We start from the raw sequence: 22,453 nt of genomic DNA on the forward strand, positions 1-22,453 counted from the left end.
AGAATTAGTATTATTTCTTCCTAAAATGTTTGATAGAATTTACCAATAAAGCCATCTGGTCCTGGAGTTTTCCTTGTGGTAGTACAAATTCAATTTCTTGGATAGATAACGGGTTATTCAAATTATTGGTCTCTTCTTAAGAAAACTTTTGTATTTCGTGACTTTCAAGGAATTTGTCCATTTTATCTAAGTTGTCCAATTTATTGGCTTAAAGTGGCTCATAACGTTTCCTTATTATCCTTCTATTGTCTGTAAAATCTGTTTTGATGTCATCTCCCTCATTCCTGATATTGGTAATTTGTGTCTTCTTTTTCTTCTTGATAAGGTTGGCAAGAGCCTTCTCAATTTTATTAATCTTCTTAAAGAACCAGCTTTTGGTTTCATTTCTTTTTCTTTATTGTTTCGTGTTTTCTATCTCACTGATTTCCAATTTGATTTTTATTATTTCCTTTCTTCTGCTTACTTTGGGTTTAATTTTTTCCATGTCTTCTCATTTCTTAGGGTAGAAGCTTAGGTCATCGATTTGAGATCGTTCTTTTCTGATAGAGGCATTTAGTGCTAGAAGCTCCTATCTAACCACTGCTTTGGCTGCGTCCTAAAATTTCTATATAGTGTGTTCTCATTTTCAAAAATACTTAAAAATACTTTCTGATTTGCTTTTTTAAAATTTCTTTTTTTTTTTTATTTAAAGATTTTATTTTTTCCTTTTTCTCCCCAAAGCCCCCCAGTACGTAGTTGTATATTCTTCGTTGTGGGTCCTTCTAGTTGTGGCATGTGGGACGCTGCCTCAGCATGGTTTGATGAGCAGTGCCATGTCCGCGCCCAGGATTCGAACCAATGAAACACTGGGCCGCCTGCAGCGGAGCGCGTGAACTTAACCACTCGGCCACGGGGCCAGCCCCTAAAATTTCTTTTTTGACCAATGGATTCTTTAGGAGCATGTTCTTTAGTGTCCAGTGTTCCAGATATCTTTCTTTTTTTGGTTTCTGATTTAATTCCTTAGTGATCAGAGAACAAACTTCATATAATTTGAAAGATTTTAGATTTATTAAGACTTGTTTTATGCCAAGAATAGGGTTGATCTTGGTAAGTGTTCTATGTGCAATTAAAAAGAATGTGTATTCTGCTATTGTTTGTCTAGTTATTCAAGTCTTGTATCTCCTTACTGCCTCTCCTGCCATATCCTTGCTATATCCTTACTCATTTTCTGTCTATTTATTCTATCAGTTATTGAGAGAAGAGTGTTGAAATCTCTAGGATTGTAGATTTATCTGTTTCTGCGTTCACTTCTATGAGTTTTTGCCTCATGTGTTTTGAAGCTCTGTGATTAAGTGCACAAGCTCTTAGAGTGTTATGTCCCCTTGATGAGCTGACCATTTTATCATTATTCAAGGACACTTTGGTCCCCGAAAGTATTCTTTGCTCTGAAATCTATTATGTCAGTTATTAGTATAGCTACCCCACCTTTCTTCTGATAGGTTTTACAAGATGTATATTTTTCTATACTTTTAATATATTGGTGTCTTCATATTTAAAGTGTTTCTTTTTAACATCGTATAGTTGGGTCTTGCCTTCTTATACAATTTGACAATTTCCACCTTTTAATTGTGGTGTTTAGGCCATTTATATTTAATGTGATTATTGATATGTTTGGGTTTAAATCTCCCACTTTGATATTTACTTTTTATTTGTCCCATCTCCTTTTCTTCCTTTTCCCTCTTTTTCTGCCTTCTTTTGGAATGAGTGTTTTTAAGATTCCGTTTTATCCCCTTTGTTGGTGCATTAGCTGTGCCTTTTCCTTGTTCTAGGATATTTCTTTTAGAGGAGATGTTAAGCTGAGTCTTCCAGTTCACATAATGAAGATCAAACCACCCAAACCAGTCACAGGTCAGTATGACTCAACTAGTGCTCTCTTTCCTTTTGCCATTGATTTCTCAGTTTTTCCCGTCTTTGCCTTCCTCCACATTCCCTATCTTTTCTGTTTATTAGCTGCAATATCTAATTTACACGTATAGTTTTGAAGAGGAAATTTTTTTTTCAAGTCATAAGCTCTGGGACCTAAAGACAAAAAATATAAATGTTACAAGGATGCAATTAACTAACAGAACTGGGAGATCAGGAAAGAGAAACACCTTTCCTGAGTGCTATTTGGGGTTCATTCATTCCTACGTTCCTGTGTTAGTTCACTCATCAGTGTTTCTTGAGCGCCAGTAATGCACCAAGCACAAAGCTGAGTAAGACACATCTCCCATGCTCTGAAAGCTGCAGGTCTGCCAAGGGGGAATGGAAGGAAACCACTGTAGGAGGAGGTGACAGGTGCAGCAGTGGGGACAATGTGGAAACACAGAAGAAGGAGCAACTGACTGCCCAGGGAGTAGACAGAAGAAGGGACATTTGGGGAGGTTTTGAAGAATAAGTAGGAGTTGATGAAGAGGAGCAGAGGGGAAGTCTACTGTAGGCAGAGGGTATAGAATGTATCCTCTCAGTGCTCACACGTAGCCGTAAAGATGTGTCTACAAGAATGTTCGCTGCAGCCTTATTTACAGAGGCAGAAGACTGGTTAGGTAAAATCTGGGGCCCTCGTGCAAAGGAATACTTTGCAGCCATTAAAGACAAAGAGGGAAATGCAAACGGCCAAGAACAGCCAATTCACTCGTGTGAACATCAAGAACACGATGATATGGTTTGCTCCATCAAGATTATTATAAAGCTATAGTAATTAAGATAGAAAAATAAATGCGTGAATAATAGATAAATAGAAATATGTATAAAATATAGAAATAGTAGATAGAATATAGTAAATAGAGAAATAGACGAATGAAACAGGATAGAGAGGCCGGAGCGGACACGGGCATAAATGGACACTTGCTACCTAACAGAGGTGGCACTACAGAGCAGTGGGGAAAGGACAGTCATTTCAGTGAGAGGTGCTGGTTGTCCACATGGAAACAAAAGTGAAACTTGCACCTGCCCCACACCATCCACAATGATAAATCCTAGATGGATCATAAAGTCAATATGAAGGACAAAACAATAAAGCTTTTAGAAAATAATAGACAGTATCTGTATGAATGACCTGTGGGTAGGGAAAGACTTTTTAAACAAAACACAGAAAGTACTTACAGTAAAAGAAAAATTTGATGAATTTGACTACGTTAAAATTAAGGACTTCTAATCAGCTGAAGACATCATTAAGAGCATGAAAGAGCAAGCCACATAGTGAGAGAAGATATTCACAAAATATGTAAAACTTATGAGTGGTCCGTGTCCAGAAGATATAAAGAATTCCTACAAATTATTAAGAAAAAGATGATCTAGTGTAAAACAGGCAAGGGATTATTCAAATGGACAAAAAACATTTGAAAAGGTGCTCAACATCGTTAGTTATCAGAAAAATGCAAATTAAAACCATAATGAGATCCCACTTCACACCCACTAGGATGGCTGAAATGAAGAGAGACTGACATTCAGAGTTGGTGAGGATGTGGCATAATCAGACCTCCCCTCCATGGCAGTCAGCAGTGAAAACTGGCATGGCCTCTTTGGAAAACAGTTTGGTCTTATCTAGCAATGTTGAAGGTAATTTGCATCCTGTGACCCAGCAGTTATTCTCCTAGGTAGGGTCACCAACTGAACCAGTTTGCCTGGGACTGAGGGGTTTCCTGGGATGTGGGGCTTTCAGTGTTACAACTAGGAAACTCCAGAGCAAACGAGGATGAGGTGGTCAACCTACTTCTAGGTATAGGTTTGCAAGTAAATGCATACCAGGCAACATGTACAAGAATGGTAACAGCGACATGATTTCCAATGGCCCCAAACATGAAACCACCAAAGTGTCCCTCAGCAATAGAACAGGTAAGTAAATTACAGTATACTCAGTGCAATCCTATACAGCAATGGAAAGGAACGGACTACAGCTGTGCACAACAAAACAGATAAATCTCATAAACAATATTAAGCAAAGGAGGGCAGACATAGAGTTAATACTGAATAATTCCATTGGGGTAAAGCTCAAAATCAGGCAAAACAAAGCTACGCTGTTTAGATGCATATTTAGATAGCGAAAGTAAAATAAATGTAATGAAGTGGTTACCAAAAAGCCAAGAGAATGGGTGCTGCTCTTCCCAGGGGGTTGTGACTAGAGAGGGGCCCTGGGGAAGCTCCTAGGAAGCAGGCCATGCTCTGTTTCCTGACCTGAGTAGAAACAGATGTTTGCTTTATAATAATTTATTAAGATATATTTTTATGTTATTTTCTGATTGTATTATATTTCACAGTAGGAAAAAGGTTTAATAAATGAAAATAAGCATCAAACAATGGGAGAGATCTATAGTACTGATATGAAAAGATCTCCAAGATATTTCATTAAGTGAAAATACAAAGGGTCTAGTGTGCACAGCAATACTCAGACTTTAGCTGGGTCAGACTCACTTGGAGAACTCATTAAAACCCAGATTGCTGGGCCCCACCCACCCCATTTCTGTTTCAGTGAGTCTGGGGTGGGGCCTGGGAATCTGTGTTTCTAACAAGTTGCCAGCTGGCCGTGTCAGATCCCCGATGATCTGGGACCACACTTTGAGAACTCCTACTATCTAATATGCTGCCATTTGTTTATGGAAAAGGGATCTCCTTCTAGAAAGTTATGCAGAAAACATAATGGTGGTTGCCTCTGGGGAAGGGGACCTGAGGCACTGTGGGACCTCCTGGAGAGCAGAGTTCTGAAAGTTGGGTGTGAACCCATAAAATAAATCACCCAGTTTTACTGTGGCTTTAGGAACAGATGAAAAAGGAGGAAATGAAAGGTTCCTGGGAAGGGGAGTGATAAGAAAAGTGATTGGCAGAGAAAGGAGATTTTTTTTAAAGGAAAGTAGTTAGATAAATGTAAACAGACGAGGCCAAACTGGTGGTGTAGTGGTTAAGTTTGCACACTCCCCTTCAGCGGCCGGGGGTTCATGGGTTCGGATCCTGGGTGTGGACCTACACACCACTCATCAAGCCATGCTGTGGCAGCATCCCACGTACGAAATAGAGGAAGATTGTACAGATGTTAGCAACAATTTTCCTCGCCAAATAAATAAATAAGTAAGTAAATAGGTGGAGACTGGGATTGTCTAATTATATGACTCTTCAGCAGCGGCTGAAAAGTGACCGTAACTGGCAGGTTTAAGGACTTTGCTGAGCTGGGGAGACAGCAACAGTGATCTAAGGTTTCTAGTGACATTGTGAACATTTCCTTGGCCTCCTTTGGAGATTCTGTAATCCGGAAACAGGAAATGATGGTGGGATGGATGTGCAGAAGTAGGAGGAGGGAGAGCGCTGCTCTCTGCCTTGCCTGTGCTCCCTGAGCCTGTGGGCTAGGAGAGGGGCCGCGGAGAAGACTGAGCACCTGGGCCCACAGAAGGATTGCAGAGTGAGAACGATTTCCGAGGATGAGGGATTCTGCTGGCAACTGAGAAGTATGGAGGAAGGAAGGGAAGATCAAGAGGGAGAAATCAGGTAGTCTGACCAATTCGGGAATGTCTTCAACCTAGGTACCACATTTAAAAGCCCCCTGGAAGTCTTTGCGAAGATCGAGGACTGCTACGGGCTGGGCTCCGGACAGAATCACTTCATCAGGGAGAGTCAGTGGGAGCAGCAGGCGGCAGTCTTCAACGCCTCCTACAAGAAGTACCTGGATGGGGAGTGGGAGGAGGAGCCACTCAGGTGAGTGGGAGGAGGCCCAGCCGGAAGCCCCTGTCCCCCAAGAGCCATGGAGCCCCCAGAGCTGTTTCGCCCTGGGCGCCCGCAGGAATCAACCCGCAGACCTGAGTTAACCTGAGGTCCGAAAGCTCTTTCTGGTTTGGGGGATTTTTCTGAGAACTTCCCCAGATCTTTTGAAAAGTTGTATGCAGGTTGTTTAAATCTTGTTAGAACAAAGGCTGATGACATGGATTTCAAAGAAGGAATAGATAATCTATGGAGATGAGAAATCGTTTATTTTACAATTTGATGTATGATATCATCTCTTAAAAATTTTTTTCCTGATTTTCTAGACAACACAGAAGATCCTAAAGATGGAAATAAACGTCATCGTTATTCTCCATTTTTCTCCATTTCCACCCAGTCTTTCTTAATGTAATATATTAATGTATAACTATTAAAATACATTGCTTTCTAATCTCAGCCAGCAGGTAGGCCCCATTAGCCCACGTTGCAGTGAAGTAGCTGTAGCTGGTGGAGCAGGCTTTAGGAACCAGCTCTCACAGCCGCTTTGGGTCTCAGCAAGGTTCTTGCTTCACACGGGAAGCGAAACTTCTCATCCTGCTGTCAAGCGGACCTGGGAGTTTCTCACTGCAGGACACAGAGTCCCAGGGCTAAGCCCCAAAGCAGCTCCCTGAGTCAGGAGCTGGATGGAAGCTGGCGAGGTTCAGTGCTGACCACCAGCAAGGAATTTGGGAATGTCACAGGCCACTTGTTAAGCCACTGAAGATTGTCCACAGTGGGAGTATTTATACCACAAAAAGCTACAAACCCTGTAAATCAGGAAATCAGAGGTTTTTTGTATTTTTTTTTTTAAGAGAGCCAGTTTATCAGCACACCACTGGTTGTATTGCCTCCAAAATAAGAGAGCGTTTGCACATCGCTCAGGTCTGGTCATTAAAGGACATTCCCCAAGGACAGAGATGGCTCTGCCTAGTGCTGGGTGCTGTTTCCAGCCTGGGAGGGACTCTGCCCGCCTTGCCCTCACCAACCTCCAAGGTCTGCACCCACCAGGACTAGCACATAGAATGTGACTTGCCTCATGGCCCTGTACCCCTGGGAAGGTCCATCCTAACTCCCCGTTTCTGGTCTCAGTACCCAGACTCTGCCGCATCTCTCCTTGCCAAGGAGTCTGCCATGGTTCTGACTAGCGTCTCTCTCTTTCCCAGTATGGCCACCTTCCATTTCCTCCCTCCTGGCTGCATAACTGCAACGCCAGTGGACGTCAAGAGCCCCTCAGGTAAGTGAACCCAGCCTGACCTGGGGGAGTGGTCATCTTGAGGGAAGGCCTCAGCAAGCCCTCCTGGAGCAGACCCTGATGGCGGGAGGGAATAAGGTAGAAAGGCGGTTGCCAGCCGTAGCATAACAGTTTCTGTTTGGACCTGTGGCCCCCGGGGCCAGCTTCCCTGAGGATGGAGGCTGCGCTGTCTTCGGGGAGCGATCTATCATGGAGGAGGGTGTGAGCACACATCCGCCAGGCTGCTTCTGGAGATAAACCCATTTTGTAGAAAACATTCTTTAAAACCCTGACAGCCAAGCAGATGTGAATTATCTAGAAGATGTGAAAGCAGCCAAGGGGCAGTTGTGGCTGTCCTCCCTGCCCAGGAAGGCCACTTGGCCCTAGGACAGCCCTCCTGGAGGTGCCCAGCCCCTCCTCCCGGAGAAGCTCACCCTTCTATTGGGTGCCACCCTTGAGAACAAACCACTTTTGATTTCAAACCAACTTCCCCTTGGACATACACCTTCCACACAAACCAAGGGCCACCCTGACTCCTTACGTGACACCCCTCTCCTCTCTTCTTTCCCAGGGGTGGCCTATGTCCTTGGCGTACACTGGACTGGAAGTCACAACTTCTTCCTCTATTTGCTCAACCGAACTCTGAAGGATAAAGTTGGTACTTTACTGCCGAGACGGGTGTTGCCTGAGCTTGGGGCTCTGAGAGCTGTCCTTCTTCAGCTTAGCTGAGAGCACGCGACTGCCCATCAGCATCACTTTAGGGGACCAGGGCTGTGCAGGCAGAAGTGGGTGGCTTGGTGGCTGTGGTGTGTCCCCAAGGCTCTGTCTCTGAACTCTTTTCTTAAAGATGACAGGTCAGTGGGGACAAAGCCCAGTCAGGTCCACAGGGCTTGTTAGGCAGCTGAGTAAAAAGAGGGTGGGCTTGGCGTCTGATGGCCACGTCCAGTCCCAGCCGCACTGTCTGCAAACTGTGCGGCCTCAGGCCAGTTACTTTACACCCTGATCCCGCTTTCTCTGAAGCGTAGGGCTACTTAACTGCCCCATCCCTGTCTACTGCGTGCGCTTCTTGTGAATAGCAGAATCCAGTGGTCTGCGTGTGCAAGCTCTTTGAAATGGAGAGGCTCTTAGGAAATGGTGGGGAAGGGGTGTTGTTGGTTTGTCTTTTACAAATCCACGGAGGCAGGTCCACGAGCAAGTTCGCTTTGTGATAATCTCTTGAGCTATGCACTTAGGTTGTATTTTAGAATTATCCTTCAAAAGTAGCATTTAGACATTCACAAAGGGAGAATGTCTTTGCCTTCTTCCCTCTCCGAGGCAGCCCGGCTTCCAACCTCAACTCGTGTACCGACTGCCTCTGTGACTTGGGCGGGCCACTCGCTGCCCTGCCTCACTCTCCTCCTCTGCAGAGCAGGGGACTGAGGGGACGCAACTCATGGGATCCTTGAATTAAATGAAATGATGCATGTGAGTGCTCCCTGCGGTGCTCAGCACCAGCAGGGCCTCCTTAGTGTTAGCTGCAGTGTAATGCTCGTGTGACTTGTCATTGTATTATCTGAGGAAGGAGAAGCACTGCCTAGAGAGGAGAGAGATGGGGAGGCAGACAGGCAGACTAGTCCGGGTCTCAGGTTGTCCAGGTGATGGGTGGGAGTGGGGTCTGGGGGCAGCCCGGTGAGTGGTGTCCTCCCCACTAGACCCCGAGGGCGTGTGGCCCTGCGCTGCGCCCATTGCAGTCTCTCAGCTCAGCTGCTCCTCCTCCTACCTGGTGCTGGCCTGCGAGGATGGCGTGCTCACGCTCTGGGACTTGGCCGAAGGTGAGCCCCCTACGTCTGCCAGCACCTGGGTGGGGTCTGAGTAATGAGACTCCTGGAGCTCTGGAATTCCTTCCAGCTCTGGGCCTTCTGTTAGTCACTCTGTGTTCTTAGAATCCCTTTGGGGAGCTGGTCCTGCTTTGCCCTCATTCATTCACTCAGTGAACATTTATTGAACATGGTATGTGCTGACACTTCCCATTCCCCCTGTATGTGTTGAGTACTTGCACTGTGCTGGCACTGTACCGGGTCCTGGAAGTACGACCATTACTCCGTTATCACACTCCAGTGAGGAAGTGTCTTCCTGCACAGAAAGTGACGTCTTGACGGCCTCAGCCCTCCTCCCCCAGCCCCAAGCTCTCGAAATAAGCAAGCCTGCCTTCCTGCTGCTCCACCCGCGCCCCACTCAGCAGGAACCTCACTGGTATTGAAGCTAAGAGACCTATAACACAGTCAGTGCGAAACCAGCAGCTGTTCTGGGTGGGTGGTGCCTTGATGGGGTTCCAGGGTCCCGGGTGCAGCTTTGTAGGCCAGAAAATCCATGGTATTTCTTTACCCTAAATAGGGGAGTGTCTCCCTCTAACCACACTTTTCAAGAAGCGAGGAATGCATCAGTGGCTTGTCATTTTACAGTCGGGTATGTGTGTCATTTGAGAGTGGAGGTGGGCCGTCCTCCCTGGGCAGCCCCCCAGCTCAGGTTGGTGAGGAGAGCCACTGATGGCGCCTGTTTGTTGGAGAGATGGTGAGCAGACGGCTGAGCCGGCTTTTCTCGGGAGGCTTCTGTCACTCAGCGAAGGGCCTTCCTCACTCGGGCTGTTTCCACCTGGAGAATTCAGCAGTTGTTTCAAATAGGGAGACATTCTCCCCACACGGTGCTAAGATAAACATTATGAAAGGCCCTCCCGAATTTATTTATTGCGCCCACAGCATTATGATATTAGTGAAAGATATTTCAAGGGCAGAAGAATGATTGTAATTTCACAAGCCCTTGCCCAATAGCTTGTTTTCGTTTTTCTGGATATTGGGGATTTCTTGCTGATTGGCCACACCCCCGCCCTCCCCTTTTCCAACACCGCTCCCCTCTGAATGATTCACCTTGACGTGGTGTGGCGTGGTCAGTGCGGTTCAGCACCTGGCTGGCTTTTAGCTTCCTTCCTTCCATTCCAGTGCTGACTCTGCCCCCTCCCCTGCTCCTCTCCGTGCTCAGAAAGGGTCCTCCTGAAGGGGGCTCTTCTCTCTTTTGGGCGTTGGGGTTACTGGCTTCACTCTCAGAGGGTGCCCCTTGCTTGGTTTGCCCTCACAGCCCTCACATCCTCGCTGGTCCCAGACCCTGCGCCCATGACTGCCTCCCTCCACCCGCTTCTCTGACCTGCTTGTGCGATTGCTTCCTCCAGGATTCCCTCTCGGGGTTGTCGCTCTTCCTGAGGGATGTATCTGCCAGAGCATTCACTTCCTAAAATACTTCTTAGTCCATGAAGGACGGAACGTGTTCCCTGAGGGCCCAGTGAAGTCCCAAATGAAATGCGTGGTGCTGTGCACAGATGCTTCTCTCCACCTGGTGGCTGCCCAGGGCTCTGAGGCACCCACCATCAGTGTGCTCGTTGAGAGGTCAGTGGCTCCAGGACAAGATGGGGTGAGTGATCTGCCAGCCCGATGAGGCTGTTGGGTAGTAAAAGGCTGACACCCTCTCCAAGCCGAGCCCACTTTCCCTGTAGTCATCACTCTCCTGATGAGCGTTTCAGGGTCACCAGTGTCTTTTATATGTGAGCTTATGTATAAAATATTTCTGACAAAATTTCATGATAGCACAAATAACATCTTTCATATTCCATATGATCAAGAAGAGGGTCATTTTTCTACCAAAATAGCCTGTTATCAGTTTCCCCAAGGGTCTCTCTCTCTCTCTTTCTCTCTCTCATTCTCTTTCTTTTTTCAATTGTGAAATATTTTATGCATGAAAATGATCCATACAATATGTGTGTGTGTGTGTGTGTGTCTGTGTATATTTAGTATGTATAGAGAGACAGACAGGCAGACATAAACTCCCCCGGACCCACCACCAAGCTTAAGAAATAGGTCATCTCCGATTCAGTTTGGCTCTCTGTGAGCTTCTCCCTGATCACATCCTCCTCTCTCCTCCCCACCTTCTTAATTATCTATTGCTGTATATAACAAACCACCCCATGACCTAATGGCTTAAGGGAACAGGCATTGTTTTGCCCCTGATGCTGTAGGTCAGCATTTTGGGCTGGGCTTGGTTGGGCAGTTCTTCCATTGGTCTTGCTTAGGCTCTCACATGTGCCTGCGGGCGGCTGGCAGCGTGGCTAGGGGCTCAGGGTCTAAGATGGCCTCGCTCATGTACCTGGCAGTGGGCAGGCCGTTGGCCAGGGCACTTGGTTCTCCCGTGGCCTCTCCTGCAGGCTGTCTCAGCCTTCATCACCGTAGCCTCAGGGTCTCCAGCAGCAAGCAAGGGCAGACACAGTGCCCGCGTGCTTTCCAAGCCTCCGCTCGTGTTACATGGGACAAAGCAGGTGACAGGGCCACACCTGCACTCAAGCAGTGGAAAAGTAGATTCTGTCTTTTCATGGGAGTTGCTGCCAAGTATTATGACCTTTTTTTTTTTCAATCTATCACATTGTTTTCCTCCCATGATTCCTTTGATTTCCTTTAAGAATTAACCACATCTATATGACTGCATCTCCAAGCGATATATGGTTTAGCTGTGTGTATTTACAAGACTTGTAAATGGGATCATATTCTGTGTATTCTGCAACTTGTTTTCCATCCCATTTATTCTGTAACTTGCTTTGCAACATTGTTCATGAGACTGCACATGTTGGTATATGTATCTCCAGTTCTTTTCTTTTCATTGCTGTGTTGTATTCCATTCTGTAATATACCACAATTACTTAAGCATTCTCCTACCAAAGGATATTTAGATTGTTCCTCGTTTTTGCTACTATGAACTGTCTCTGACACATCTCCTGATGCTTATATACAAGAGTTTCTCCAGGACATAGGCCTCGGAGAGGACAGCAAAACTTTAAAACTCTTCAAGTGTGAATGTGTGTGTCTTGTTTCCTGTAGGCCTGTAAACCACCTGGATGAAGCCGTCTGTGCAGTGGCCCCAGTCCCAGCCTTACCTGGGATGGTAAGTTCTTCGTGCCCCTCATTCCTCTTCAGTGAATGTGTTTGTTTCCCCTTCAAAAAATATTTGTTGAAGGCCTATCAAGTTCTTGGCACTAGACTGGCCTTGGGGTGCACAGACAGACAGAGACAGTGCCTGCCCTCCTGCAATTCACGGTTCAGCTGGGAAGACAGACGCGTCAGCAGCAGCTGCCCTAGAACGTGAGAGAGGCCCTGGTCCATCATGCGATGGATGCTACAGAACAGAGAGGGGCCGCCTGACTCAACCTGTGGAAGTTGGAGGGCGGGGGCTGCTTTCTGCAGGAGGTGATGGATCAGCTGAGCTGAGCCACAGGAGCTAAGCAGGCGGCACCCCGGAGGCAAGAGAACGCTGTGTCCCGCACTCTGCAGGAAGGTCGAGTCACTGCAGGCTCAGGTCCCTGTGGGGTGTGGAGGGGGAGGAGGCTGGGTGTGCGGGCAGAGGGGCCAGGCCATGGAGGCTGCGGACAAGCCCTTGTAAGGATGGGCAGAAGCCTCGAGGGGAGCTGGCACAGGAGAGCAGCATATTCAGAGAGGGGTGGAGAGTGGAGAGGTGCAGTGGGGATGGACTCCACGGTTCTGGGCTGCCTGTGGCTGTGGTCAGAGGAGAGGGAGGCACCGAGGCTGGTCCTGGCTTGTGGAGCCGATTGGCTAATCCTTACAGGGCCCGTGGAAGGGAAGAGAGGCCTGGAGGGAAGGTCTGTGGTTCCTCCCGTGCTGCAGGTGCGGGGCCCACAGGACCCTGGAGGAGGCTCTGAGAGAGCCTGGGGCTGAAAGTGCTTACCAGCTGGTTAGTGGTGGTTAAAGCTGTGGGGACCAGCGGGTTCCCCTGGTCAGAGAGAGCAGGTGAGTAGAAAAGAGGTTCCCTGGGGGTACGACCAGCAGTTACAGGACACGCAAAATGAGCTCATGAAGTGACTGAGAGGGACACCCCAGGAAAACCAGGCGGGGCTCCTGCAAGCTCAGGGAGGAGAGTTTGAAGAAGGCAGGAGCACAGTGTCCTTGATAAAGAGAACCAAGTACTCGTGCAGCCCAGTGTCCGTGGTGGGGGGCAGAGGGCAAGCAGGGGCGGTGGAGGAGTAGAGAGAGTGAAGGAGAGACTCTGGGACATCTGTGTGAGGGAGGGAAGGTGGTGTGGCATCTGGAGGAGGACGTAGGGTCAAGAAGGGTTTTAGAGATTGGGGCGAGTTTAGCGTGTTCGTCTACAGAGAGGAAAGAGCCCCAGGAGAGAGGCCGCATCCCAGATCTCGGGGTTGAGCAGGGTCCCTGAGGAGGTGGGAGGAAAGGGTATCTGCCCAGATGCGGGACTGAATCCCGGCCACGTGGAGGGCCAGCTCTTCAGCGGAGATCCTGGGGGAACTGGAAAGAGAAGCCAGGACACAAGAGGGTGCGGACAGCCCAGGATGAGGCCTGGTGCCTGGAGGAGGGCCAGGTTGCTGGTAGCCCAAATGGGCAAACACAGCCCTTCCTGCCGGCCCGGAACAGCCCCGGTGTGTCCAGAGGCTGGGCGCCCAAGAGCAAGTACATCTTCTGTTGCCATTTTCTGTGTCCAGCTGCTTCTCTTCTTCCATACTGGGGTGAGGGCAGAGTAGAGGAGGCCTCACTCGCCATCTCTTTGCCTCCCAGGTGCTGATCTTTTCCAGGGATGGCCATGTGCACCTCATGGATGTGGCCAAGCCTCACATCATCTGTGCCTTTGCTCCCCCGAGACCCTACCATCTGGCGGTCCCGTGGAAGCCAATGTTTGTTGTGTCTTTCCACCACCCGTGTTTCCTGCTCCGAGGTATGGGAGGGGACCAGGAGGGCCACTGCCCAGACCTGTGGCCTGCTGGCCGTTTCCCTGACAGTCTCAGGCCTTTCACCAAGCGTAGGGTGACCCCAGCCAAACAACTCCCCACTCTGCATCCCCTCCGCCAGAGGCCAAAAGGATATGCCACTTAGTCCTCAGTAGGCACTTAGATAAAACGCCAGGCAAGGTCTTCTCTCTGGGCTCCTGCTCCTGCAGATCAAGTGAGCCCCTCCCAGCCCAGCCCCGAGGACCCAGCCTTTACAAGCCGAGAGCAGCACCCACCCACCCACACACCCAGACCAGAGAGACCAGGGAGCAAGTCATCATAGAGAACATGGTGTTCTTGTTTCATCTCAGGAGACCATCCCGATGAAATTAAATCCACCGACGATGCCAAGAACATCCAAAATTCTCTGTTCTATTTTAATTTTGAGGCCTACCCACTCCTGGAAAACATCTCAAGAAATTGCAGCATTCCTCAGTCTGCCCTGACGGCTAACATGGGCTTCCCCCACGAGCTGCCCTTGGAGAAGAGGTGCGAGAGTTTCCTCCAGAATAGGTAGGGTTCTAGCTCTGCGCGCACCCTGGCCAGTCTCTGGGGAAGGCGCCCCAATCTCTGGGGAAGGCACTGTGGGGGCTGTTTGACGGTGAGACCCTCTGGCCATTTACGCTCCCTCCGGTGAAGGGTGCCCCGGTCAGAGCCCAGGAGCCGCCCTCTGCTTCCAGCTGGTGCTGGGGAGGAGCAATGAATACCGGCTGGCGGAAAAGAAGGGCTGCCCCTGCTGTTCTCTTCCTGTCGAGACCCTCTTTCCTTTCTGCTTGCTCGATTCTTTTTTTTTTAAAGCATATTCAGGTTACTAGATGCAGTCTTCTAAGACGGGGGTTGGCAAACTATGGCTTGAGGGCAGATTGGGCCCATGGCCACTTTGCTAAAGGGCAGTTTCTTGGGAGCCGTCGCACCATTTGTTATGTCTTGCCTGTGGTGGCTTGTGTGCCACGGCAGCGGGGCTAAGCCCAGAAAGCCTGAAGCCTCTCCTTGCTGGTCCTTTCTGGGAGATGTTGGCCCACCCTGTTCTGAGGCCCCTTTCCCTGACCTGTTGTCTGGATAACGGCTGTGTGATGCATTTCTCCCCTTCCCTTCCCCTTCCTGCTGCCCCTGTCCTGCCAGGACTCTACTGGTGCTCCTTTCTGCTAGAAAAGCCTGATGACCTGTGCTCAGTCCCTTTGGGGAAGCAGGTGTCTCCTCGAATCCGTCTGCAACAAACGGATGGTCGTTTGCAGGTTCTTGGTGATTTCTGCCGTGATCTGACCAGACATTTTAGTTGGAAGGGGGTCACCAGTGGTACCCTGGATTCTGTGACCTCTCCAGTGTCCACAGTGTCGTTCCCGACCACCTCTCCCTTCCTCTTTTACCCTTTCCTTAAGGCGAACGCAGTAGAATGGTTCAGACACTTGGGTTTGGCTCCTGACTCCACCACTGACTAACTGGGATACCTGGGGGGAGTTCCCTGACCTCTCAGAGCCTCAGTTCCTCATTTATTGAGGACCCGCGATGCGCTGGACTGTGTGGTGGACATTGCCATGGCGCCCGGTCTCCAGGTTCAGCAGGTGTTCAGTGAGATGCTGCGAAGCGCTAGGCACAGGGCGCTCGCTCCTAACTGGTGGGTCCAAGAAGGCGAGGGGATGGTCCCTCCGCTCAGTCCCTATCCTGCCTGGGAAGATTCTAAACATCGCTGCGAGGAGGCCCCACAGCTCCTCCTTCACGACTGCACTTCCCTGCTACATTTGGCTCCTTCCTGGGCCGTGGGGGCACCTGGTGGCGCTCAGTGTCTCCGGAGGGAAGCACGCCCATTCGCCGGGAGAGGAGTGTGGCCGCTCGGTGTGGGGGAGGACAGTGGGGAGGGTCAGTTGACTTTTCCCCAGACAGGGATTTACCGGGACTGCTCGGCTGTTCCTCCCAGGGAGCGTGTGACCCTTGGTGACTTGACTTGATCTTAGGAGACGCAGCGAAGAGTCTAAGGGTGAAGTGTTGTGTTGTCCACGGCTTCCTCTCAAGTGGTCCAGGAAAACATTTATAGAGAGAGCCAGAGAGAGACGGTGGTGAGATGTTAACAACTGGTGAATATAGTGATGGTTCATCGCACTATTGCAACTTTTCTGTAGGTTTGAAATTTTTCTGAATAAAAGATAGGGAGAGGTTATGAAATATTATTTACACTATAATCCTGATTTTGAACAAAAGAGAGAAGGCTGGAAATGTGTACACCAATAGTAGCTATATTTGGGTGATGAAGTATGTGTGATATTTTTTCCTTTGTATTTTCCCTATTTGCAACTTTTCTACAAAAAGTACACATAATTTTGGAAAATTTAAAATACTACTTAAGCAAAAAGTCGAGAGTCTGAGGTTAGGTCACGGCTGCATGAGGCCGTTCTCCGAAGGTGGCGGGCCTGGCCTGGAGCTTCCTGGTGCTCTTGCTTGAGGAGGCCCAGAGAACTCCTTGCTTAATGCGCGTGTTTCCATTTCTGTCCTTTCTGTCTAACCCCCTCTTTCACTGGCTTGCAGACGGGAGCCTCCTTCCTACTTTATCTAAAAGCTGCTGGCTCCCCTACCCAAGGGAGTGGGCCCCGGGCCAGCAGCCCCAGCTCTGGGCAGCTCACCTCCCGCCTGGCAGAGGGCCCGAGCAGCTCCGGATGCCTCCGTCCCTAACCAACACTTCCCACCCTCAGCCAGCTGCCCGTGGGGGCTCGTACTCAGACCCCCGCTGACCCTGCTTGGCCCGTGAAACTTGCTGCACGTGCAGAACGACGAGTGCAGCAGAGTAACTGCGCGCTGCAGGAAGTGTTACTCCTTGTTCCTGAGGTGGAGTATCTGCACTTGTAGACGTTTGGAAAACAGGACAATACAAAAGAGAAATTTAAATAACCCATAATCCAGCACCAGAAGTCCCAGTGCCACTAGTAATATGTTGGTGCCTTTCCTTCAGGTTTTTTCCTTGGTGTTTTTACTAAGTTGAGATCATGTTTCATGTTCACTTTTCTTTCTTTTTTTTTTTTTTTTGTGAGGAAAATTAGCCCTGAGCTAACATCCACCACCAATCCTCCCCTTTTGCGCTGAGGAAGATTGGCCCTGGGCTAACATCCGTGCCCATCCTCCTCTATTTTATATGCAGGATGCCTGCCACAGTGTGGCTTGATAAGCAGTACGTAGGTCTGCACCCAGGATCCGAACCCCAGGTTGCCATCGAAGTGGAACGTGCAAACTTAACCACTATGCCACCGACCAGCGCCTCATGTTCACTTTTTAATCTGACTTCATGTCACTCCAGAATATAAATTACTGACTTTTAATTTGAAGAAAACTTCCTTATAAATGTGATGTTTAATGGAGATGCCGCTCCTGTGGACAGGGTGTCCGTAAGGCACTTCCCTGCTCCCCGGCGGTTGGGCCTGCTCTAGTAAGAGAAGACTGCCCCTTCTGCCCTGACCTCCTCCACTCTCTGGAACCCCAGAGGCCCGTCCTGGCCCCGTGGGAGTGGGAGGGACTCTTCCCCCTCCCCCTTGGCAACTGTCTGTCCTCCCTGTCCACACAGCTTAGCTCCCAGGGCACACAGCCCAGCCCCTGCCCGGGAGGCCCACAGTGGCTGGGTGCGGTGGAGAGCACTGTCCCCCAGGGAACCTTCTGCAGGGAAGAGGGCCGGAGCCAGCAGGGCTGACCAGGTGGGGCACCGCGGGCTGGGGCAGTGCTTGGGGCTGAACGAGCCGCGGGAGCTTGGGGAACAGAAAAGCTCCGGGAAGTGCTCCCTGGGTCTGGAGACCCAGCAGGAGCTGGGAGTGGTCACATGGTGTGGCTGGGGCAGGCCCAGGTTGAAGGAATGAAGGAACGTTTCTCTGGGCCTGATCACAGGGTTTGAATCATACCCTTTGTGGCAGCCCATTTTCCGGATAGGGTCCCGGTGATGACGCAGGCTGTAAAGCTGTAAAGAAGGCTTTCCCTGTTCTCCTTGCTCTCAGGGCTGACACTGGGGCTTTCGAAGGAGTACCCCCCAGCGTTTTATTATGAAAATTTTCAAACGCACAGCAGCTTTGAAAAAGATACATCAGTGAACACCCACATACCCACAACACAGATTCTGTCGTTAACATTGTACTGTGGTTGTTTATCACATGTCCATATATGTCCTAAAGATTTTAATCTCATTGTTTTTTTTTTCCTATTTATTCCTTGGGTCTGAAACAGTTTCCATTGGCCCTAAAACGAGGTGAAACCTGAAGGCAGTGGACTCACGTGGCAATAGATTCAAACGTTCAGCCTTGTGATACTCTGTCCAAATGATTTTCACCAAACCTGTCCTGGGGACTGTTATCCACAGCCAGCGGGAGCCGAGCCTACCCCAGGGCTTTGAGAGGACACCAGTTAGTCCTCCCGCCCTGCCCCAGGCCTGGCCTCTGCTCCCAGCCAGCTGGGCCTCCAGGGCACCATTTCCATCTGGCTCCGCTCCCTGTCTGTCTGCTGCCTCTTGCTGGGTCAAACTTTTGATCACAGCAAGACAGAAGTTTCAGGACACCAGGAGGCAGACAGAAACAGTGTGTGTGTGTGTGTGTGTGTGTGTGTGTGTCCCACTTTATTCCTCGTGGAACACAAGGCCGGGCAAGATCCAGTTCTGTCTACCCAGCTTCCTCCAGAAGGTGGGCTTCTAGGATGACCCCACAGTCCCGGGTCCACAGGGCACACGGCTCCCTTGGCGAGGGGGTGGGCAGGCCCCAAGTGGACACCAGGTGACATTTCCCTCAAGGTTGGAGGAGGAGGGCGAGGGCCGGTGTTCTGACCCGTTTGTTACAGTCCCTGGAATGGAAATGGTGGGCCTGTCCTGACTTTCCTCTCCCTTCTTGAGAAACAAAGGGACAAATCCCTGGAAAACGAGTTACAGACTCATAGACCCCGAGGTGCATACGGTCAGGGTACTGGAATTCAAAGGCTTGTGCAAGGACTTGCAGGTGTTCCAGCTCCTCTCCCACTTGGTGGATGGACAGCCCGTCTTTTGGGAAGATGTACGCATGCACCTTGTCAGTACCTGGCTTCCAACAGACAGCAGTCATCATCTGTTCCGCCATCATGGGAAGGAAACCTGTATTCGCTGGTGGCCAAGGGAGAGTGTCTCAGGCCACAGGGGCCTTGCCCAGGGGGTTCCTGGCAGTCGGTGTCCAGTCTCTCAGACCCAGGCGTCCTCCCCACTCCCTCCTACCACTGGGCATCGCCACTGGGAACCGCACTCCCACATGCTGGTGCCACGCGGTGCGCCCTCCCAGCTTCCACCTGTTGCTCCACACGGCAGGTGTCTCCCAACACCTCTGCCCCAGGCACTGGTGGGTAACCCTGCCTCCTGGAGCACTCCAGTCCCTTGGCTGCCCTCTCACCCGGGTCCCCCGGGTCCCCGACCCTTATGTGCTGCCTGCCTCCTGATTCAGAGAAAGAGGCACCCTGTCGTACCCAAGGATAATTCTTCCTCCTACATTTGGGGTCCCAGGCCATCTCCTCCCCCAGGACACCAAGACCTTCTCATCCATCTGGATGGTGGCCTCCTCCCCTCCACTGGCTCATCCTAATCAGGGGCGTGTGTCCCCACCTTGTCCCCATGTTAGAAAACAAGCAAGTCCCTTCCCAGTCCTGCAGCTGCCTTCTTTCTCCTCCGCCCACAGCCCGGCTCCTGGGAGCCGCGGTCAACACACGCCTCTGCTGTCCTCTTCTCCTGTCAGCTCCCCAAACCACGGCAGGCCCACCAGGGTCACCCCCCACCTTCCCAGCCCAGCGTCCTCACATGCTCAGCTTTATGCGTCTTTCCTAGTATTGCCACAGGGTAATTTCAGGGTGATGAGTAGGCACATTGGAATGGCGACAGTGGTGCCCACCGGCCCTCCAGAGACGGTGGACTCACTTCGAGTCCTCACCCGTCACCATGCTGGCCAGGAAATGAGGACAAAGATTGATGACTCATTAGTGTTTTAATTTGGAAATTAAGGAGGCTGAGCACCTTCTTGCTGTGTATGTGGTACGTTTCTCTCTCCTCCTGTGATTTGCTGGGACTTTTCCTGTGGGTGAGTTCATTTTCTCCTGACTTTGAGTTCTTTGTCAGCATGTTGCGACCGGTTTTCCTGGTGTGTCTTGGGATAGGAGTAATTTTCCTGCTTGTTTAGCCCAAACGGAAGCTTCCTGTCCTGTGGCTCGAGTTTTCCGTCCTCCCCAGGCTTGGTTGCGGGCTGGGGGCAAAGAGCCCCGGATTCTGGTGCAAGCGCAGCGCTGTGACCGGGGAGACGGGGCCCTGCGGGCGGAGCTCAGTGTCCTCACGTGTAAACCGGGGACCGTCGGCTCTGCTCCTGGGACAGCGCCTGCACACGCATCAGGGTGAGCTGTACTCGTTACTCACTCACGGAGAAGCCCTTCTGCTCACCAGTCATAGATTTTAAAAACCACCCACGTTTTCTTTGAACACGTTAATGGCTTTATTATCAGTCTTCCTGTTAAAACTTGTCCTCATTCCATCTCTTAAACCCGCCCCTGGATGGCCACTCGCTGATTCCGGGTTGTTCTGCCCCCGAGCCCGCAGCTTCCCTTCCGCTTGTCTCAGCAGCAGCAGGGGAATCGCTACAGTCAGCCTGACTGAGCGCCAACTGTGCAACAGGGCCTGTGCTCAGTGCTTGGCGAGCATAGTCCGATTCCTACTGTTGTTATTGTCCCCACTGTACAGCGAGGAAGCGGAGGCGGACAGCTGTCAAACCGGCCGTTCGCAGTCATCAGCTCACAGTGACAGAGCTGGTTTGGAACACAGCCGTGCGAGTCCGAAGCCGGAGTCTCTGACCTGGGCACACTCAGCCCCCACATCCCCCGCCTCCACAGGCAGGGCCGCCCTGGTGGCACAGAGAGGAAAGACGAGGAGGGTCTGTGAGCGCCGCGCAGATGGGATGGAGGGTATATTGTCAGGGGAAAATGCAGGGTGCACAACAGCGTGTCGCACACTTTCATTTAAGTATAAAAAAAAGATTATTTGCACATCTATGCTTGTGTGTGTGAACAGTTTTCAAGGACTTACAAGGAGCTGTTAATTATTGTCACTTTGGGAACAGGAAACAAGGGTCTCAGGGGAGAAGGAGATTCGCTTTTAATCGCACACCCACTTGCAGTCTTTGATTTTTTTAAAAACAGCGACGTAAGGATGACTATTTTGAGTTAAAAAGCGTTTTAATGCCTTGAGTAGCAGGCACAGCTCCATGTGGACGTCCCACAGGCAGAGCCTCCAACAAACGCAAAGCCGCGGTCACTGTCACCCCTCCTCTGTGCACCCTGCACTGTTTGTCCTCCTCGCTCGCACAGGTTCCCATGGCAGAGGCCCCGTGGCAGCCCGCACCGGCTCCACCTCCGCCTCCACCTCCACCCCTCACGGCGCCTGCGCTGGGGCAGAAGGGGCTGAATCCCGGGTCTCTCTGGCTTTTCTGTATTGAACATGCATTTATTTGCTATTAAAAAAATGACTTCCTATTTAATTATTGATTGATTGATTGATTTTGGTGAGGAAGATGGGTCCTGAGCTAACATCTATGCCAGCCTTCCTCTGGTTTGTATGTGCGACGCTGTCACTGTGTGGCTTAATGAGCGGTGCACAGGTTGGCACTGGGATTGGAACTGGCAAACCCCAGGCCACCGAAGCAGAGTGCAACTTAACCACTGTGCCGCCTGGCCGGCCCCCTAACCTCTTGTTTATGAGAGCCCCAGCTCCGAGGGTCTTGTCTTCAGGAACCCTCCCAGGCGGGTGGGTCCCTTCCTCCTCGCTGCATTTCTCCTCTGCTGACTTCAGTGCCTCCTGTTACAAGTGTCCTTTCACTCTGACCAAACTGGGGAGAGGGAGGGGCTGTCTGAGTCGCTTCGATCTTTCGGACACTTGCCCCAGTGCCTGTCTCTGGGAGATGCTCTAGAAATGTTTATTGAATGGAATTGCTGGCGTTTGGCTGCATTTACCGTTGGTCCCTGCACACAGGCTGTCAGTTCTTAAATTCACTGTGCCTGCTGTCATGGTCGCTGCCTGGTTTGGAATGTCAGACCCACCGTCCATTCCATGCAGGCGTGTCCAGTGCCTGCTGCGCCTGAGGCTGAGGCCTGGGGACACAACAGGAAGCAATGGTGGGGCCCTGGGGTTGGGGGACGCAGCCCTCTCACTCCAGCTGTGTGGCCCGCAGGTTGCAGAAGCTGGAGACGAGCAAGGAGAAGCAGCAGGATCACTGGATCCGGCTTCGGAGGTATTCGGTCCTCCTGCAAAGAGAGAACCTCAAGAGGTGACGGCGGCCACCCCGGCTCTCAGGACAGGGCGGCAGCAGCAGGCTTCGCCCCAGACACCCTGCGTTCAAGAGAACAGGACACAGCGGGGAGCTCAGGAACCCCAGGGCCCAGCCTTGCGCCTCGGACCTCCACAGAGCCAGCAAGGGGAGGGTCGATTTAGGGGCCTCAACTGCCAGCCGTTTGTCAAGCCCTCAGGTGGGCAGATGGCCTCCCAAATAAACGGCAGCGTTGTTTCCAGACTCCACAGTTGCTGCATGTGTAACCCTTTGTTCCCACCTGGACCAGACCCCAGCAGCGCCCAGGCAGTGGTCTCAACAGGAGGCCTAGGCCTGGCGGGACCACTCACCTTATAGACCCAGGGAAGCCTCCTTGCTCCCATGAGCAAG

At 50.6% G+C, this 22,453-nt stretch overlaps 1 protein-coding gene across 8 annotated transcripts in view; it reads left to right on the top strand.

The window, feature by feature from the left end:
- The window catches only part of WDR93 (WD repeat domain 93), a 51,729-nt gene extending 29,528 nt beyond the window's left edge, over window positions 1-22,201 (top strand). The window contains exons 8-17 of one of the 8 annotated variants that reach the window (XR_006887690.1): window positions 1,809-1,887; window positions 5,532-5,703; window positions 6,909-6,979; window positions 7,548-7,634; window positions 8,668-8,787; window positions 10,179-10,392; window positions 11,872-11,935; window positions 13,576-13,732; window positions 14,173-14,297; window positions 21,968-22,102. Coding sequence is in view for 6 of the 8 variants with exons in the window: in XM_046655252.1 (XP_046511208.1) it covers window positions 1,809-1,887; window positions 5,532-5,703; window positions 6,909-6,979; window positions 7,548-7,634; window positions 8,668-8,787; window positions 10,179-10,392; window positions 11,872-11,935; window positions 13,576-13,732; window positions 14,096-14,297; window positions 20,485-20,839 (1,521 nt within the window). In the remaining 2 variants the exon portion in view is untranslated. Of the gene's footprint in view, window positions 1-1,808; window positions 1,888-5,531; window positions 5,704-6,908; window positions 6,980-7,547; window positions 7,635-8,667; window positions 8,788-10,178; window positions 10,393-11,871; window positions 11,936-13,575; window positions 13,733-14,095; window positions 14,298-20,484; window positions 21,869-21,967 lie in introns of those variants that run through there. The other 7 variants (XR_006887691.1, XM_046655253.1, XM_046655254.1 and 4 more) reach the window with 7 other exon arrangements.
- The last annotated feature ends 252 nt before the right edge of the window (window positions 22,202-22,453 follow it).

The sequence above is a fragment of the Equus quagga genome, chromosome 2, assembly GCF_021613505.1.
Source record: "Equus quagga isolate Etosha38 chromosome 2, UCLA_HA_Equagga_1.0, whole genome shotgun sequence".
Classification (NCBI taxonomy): Eukaryota; Metazoa; Chordata; class Mammalia; order Perissodactyla; family Equidae; genus Equus; species Equus quagga.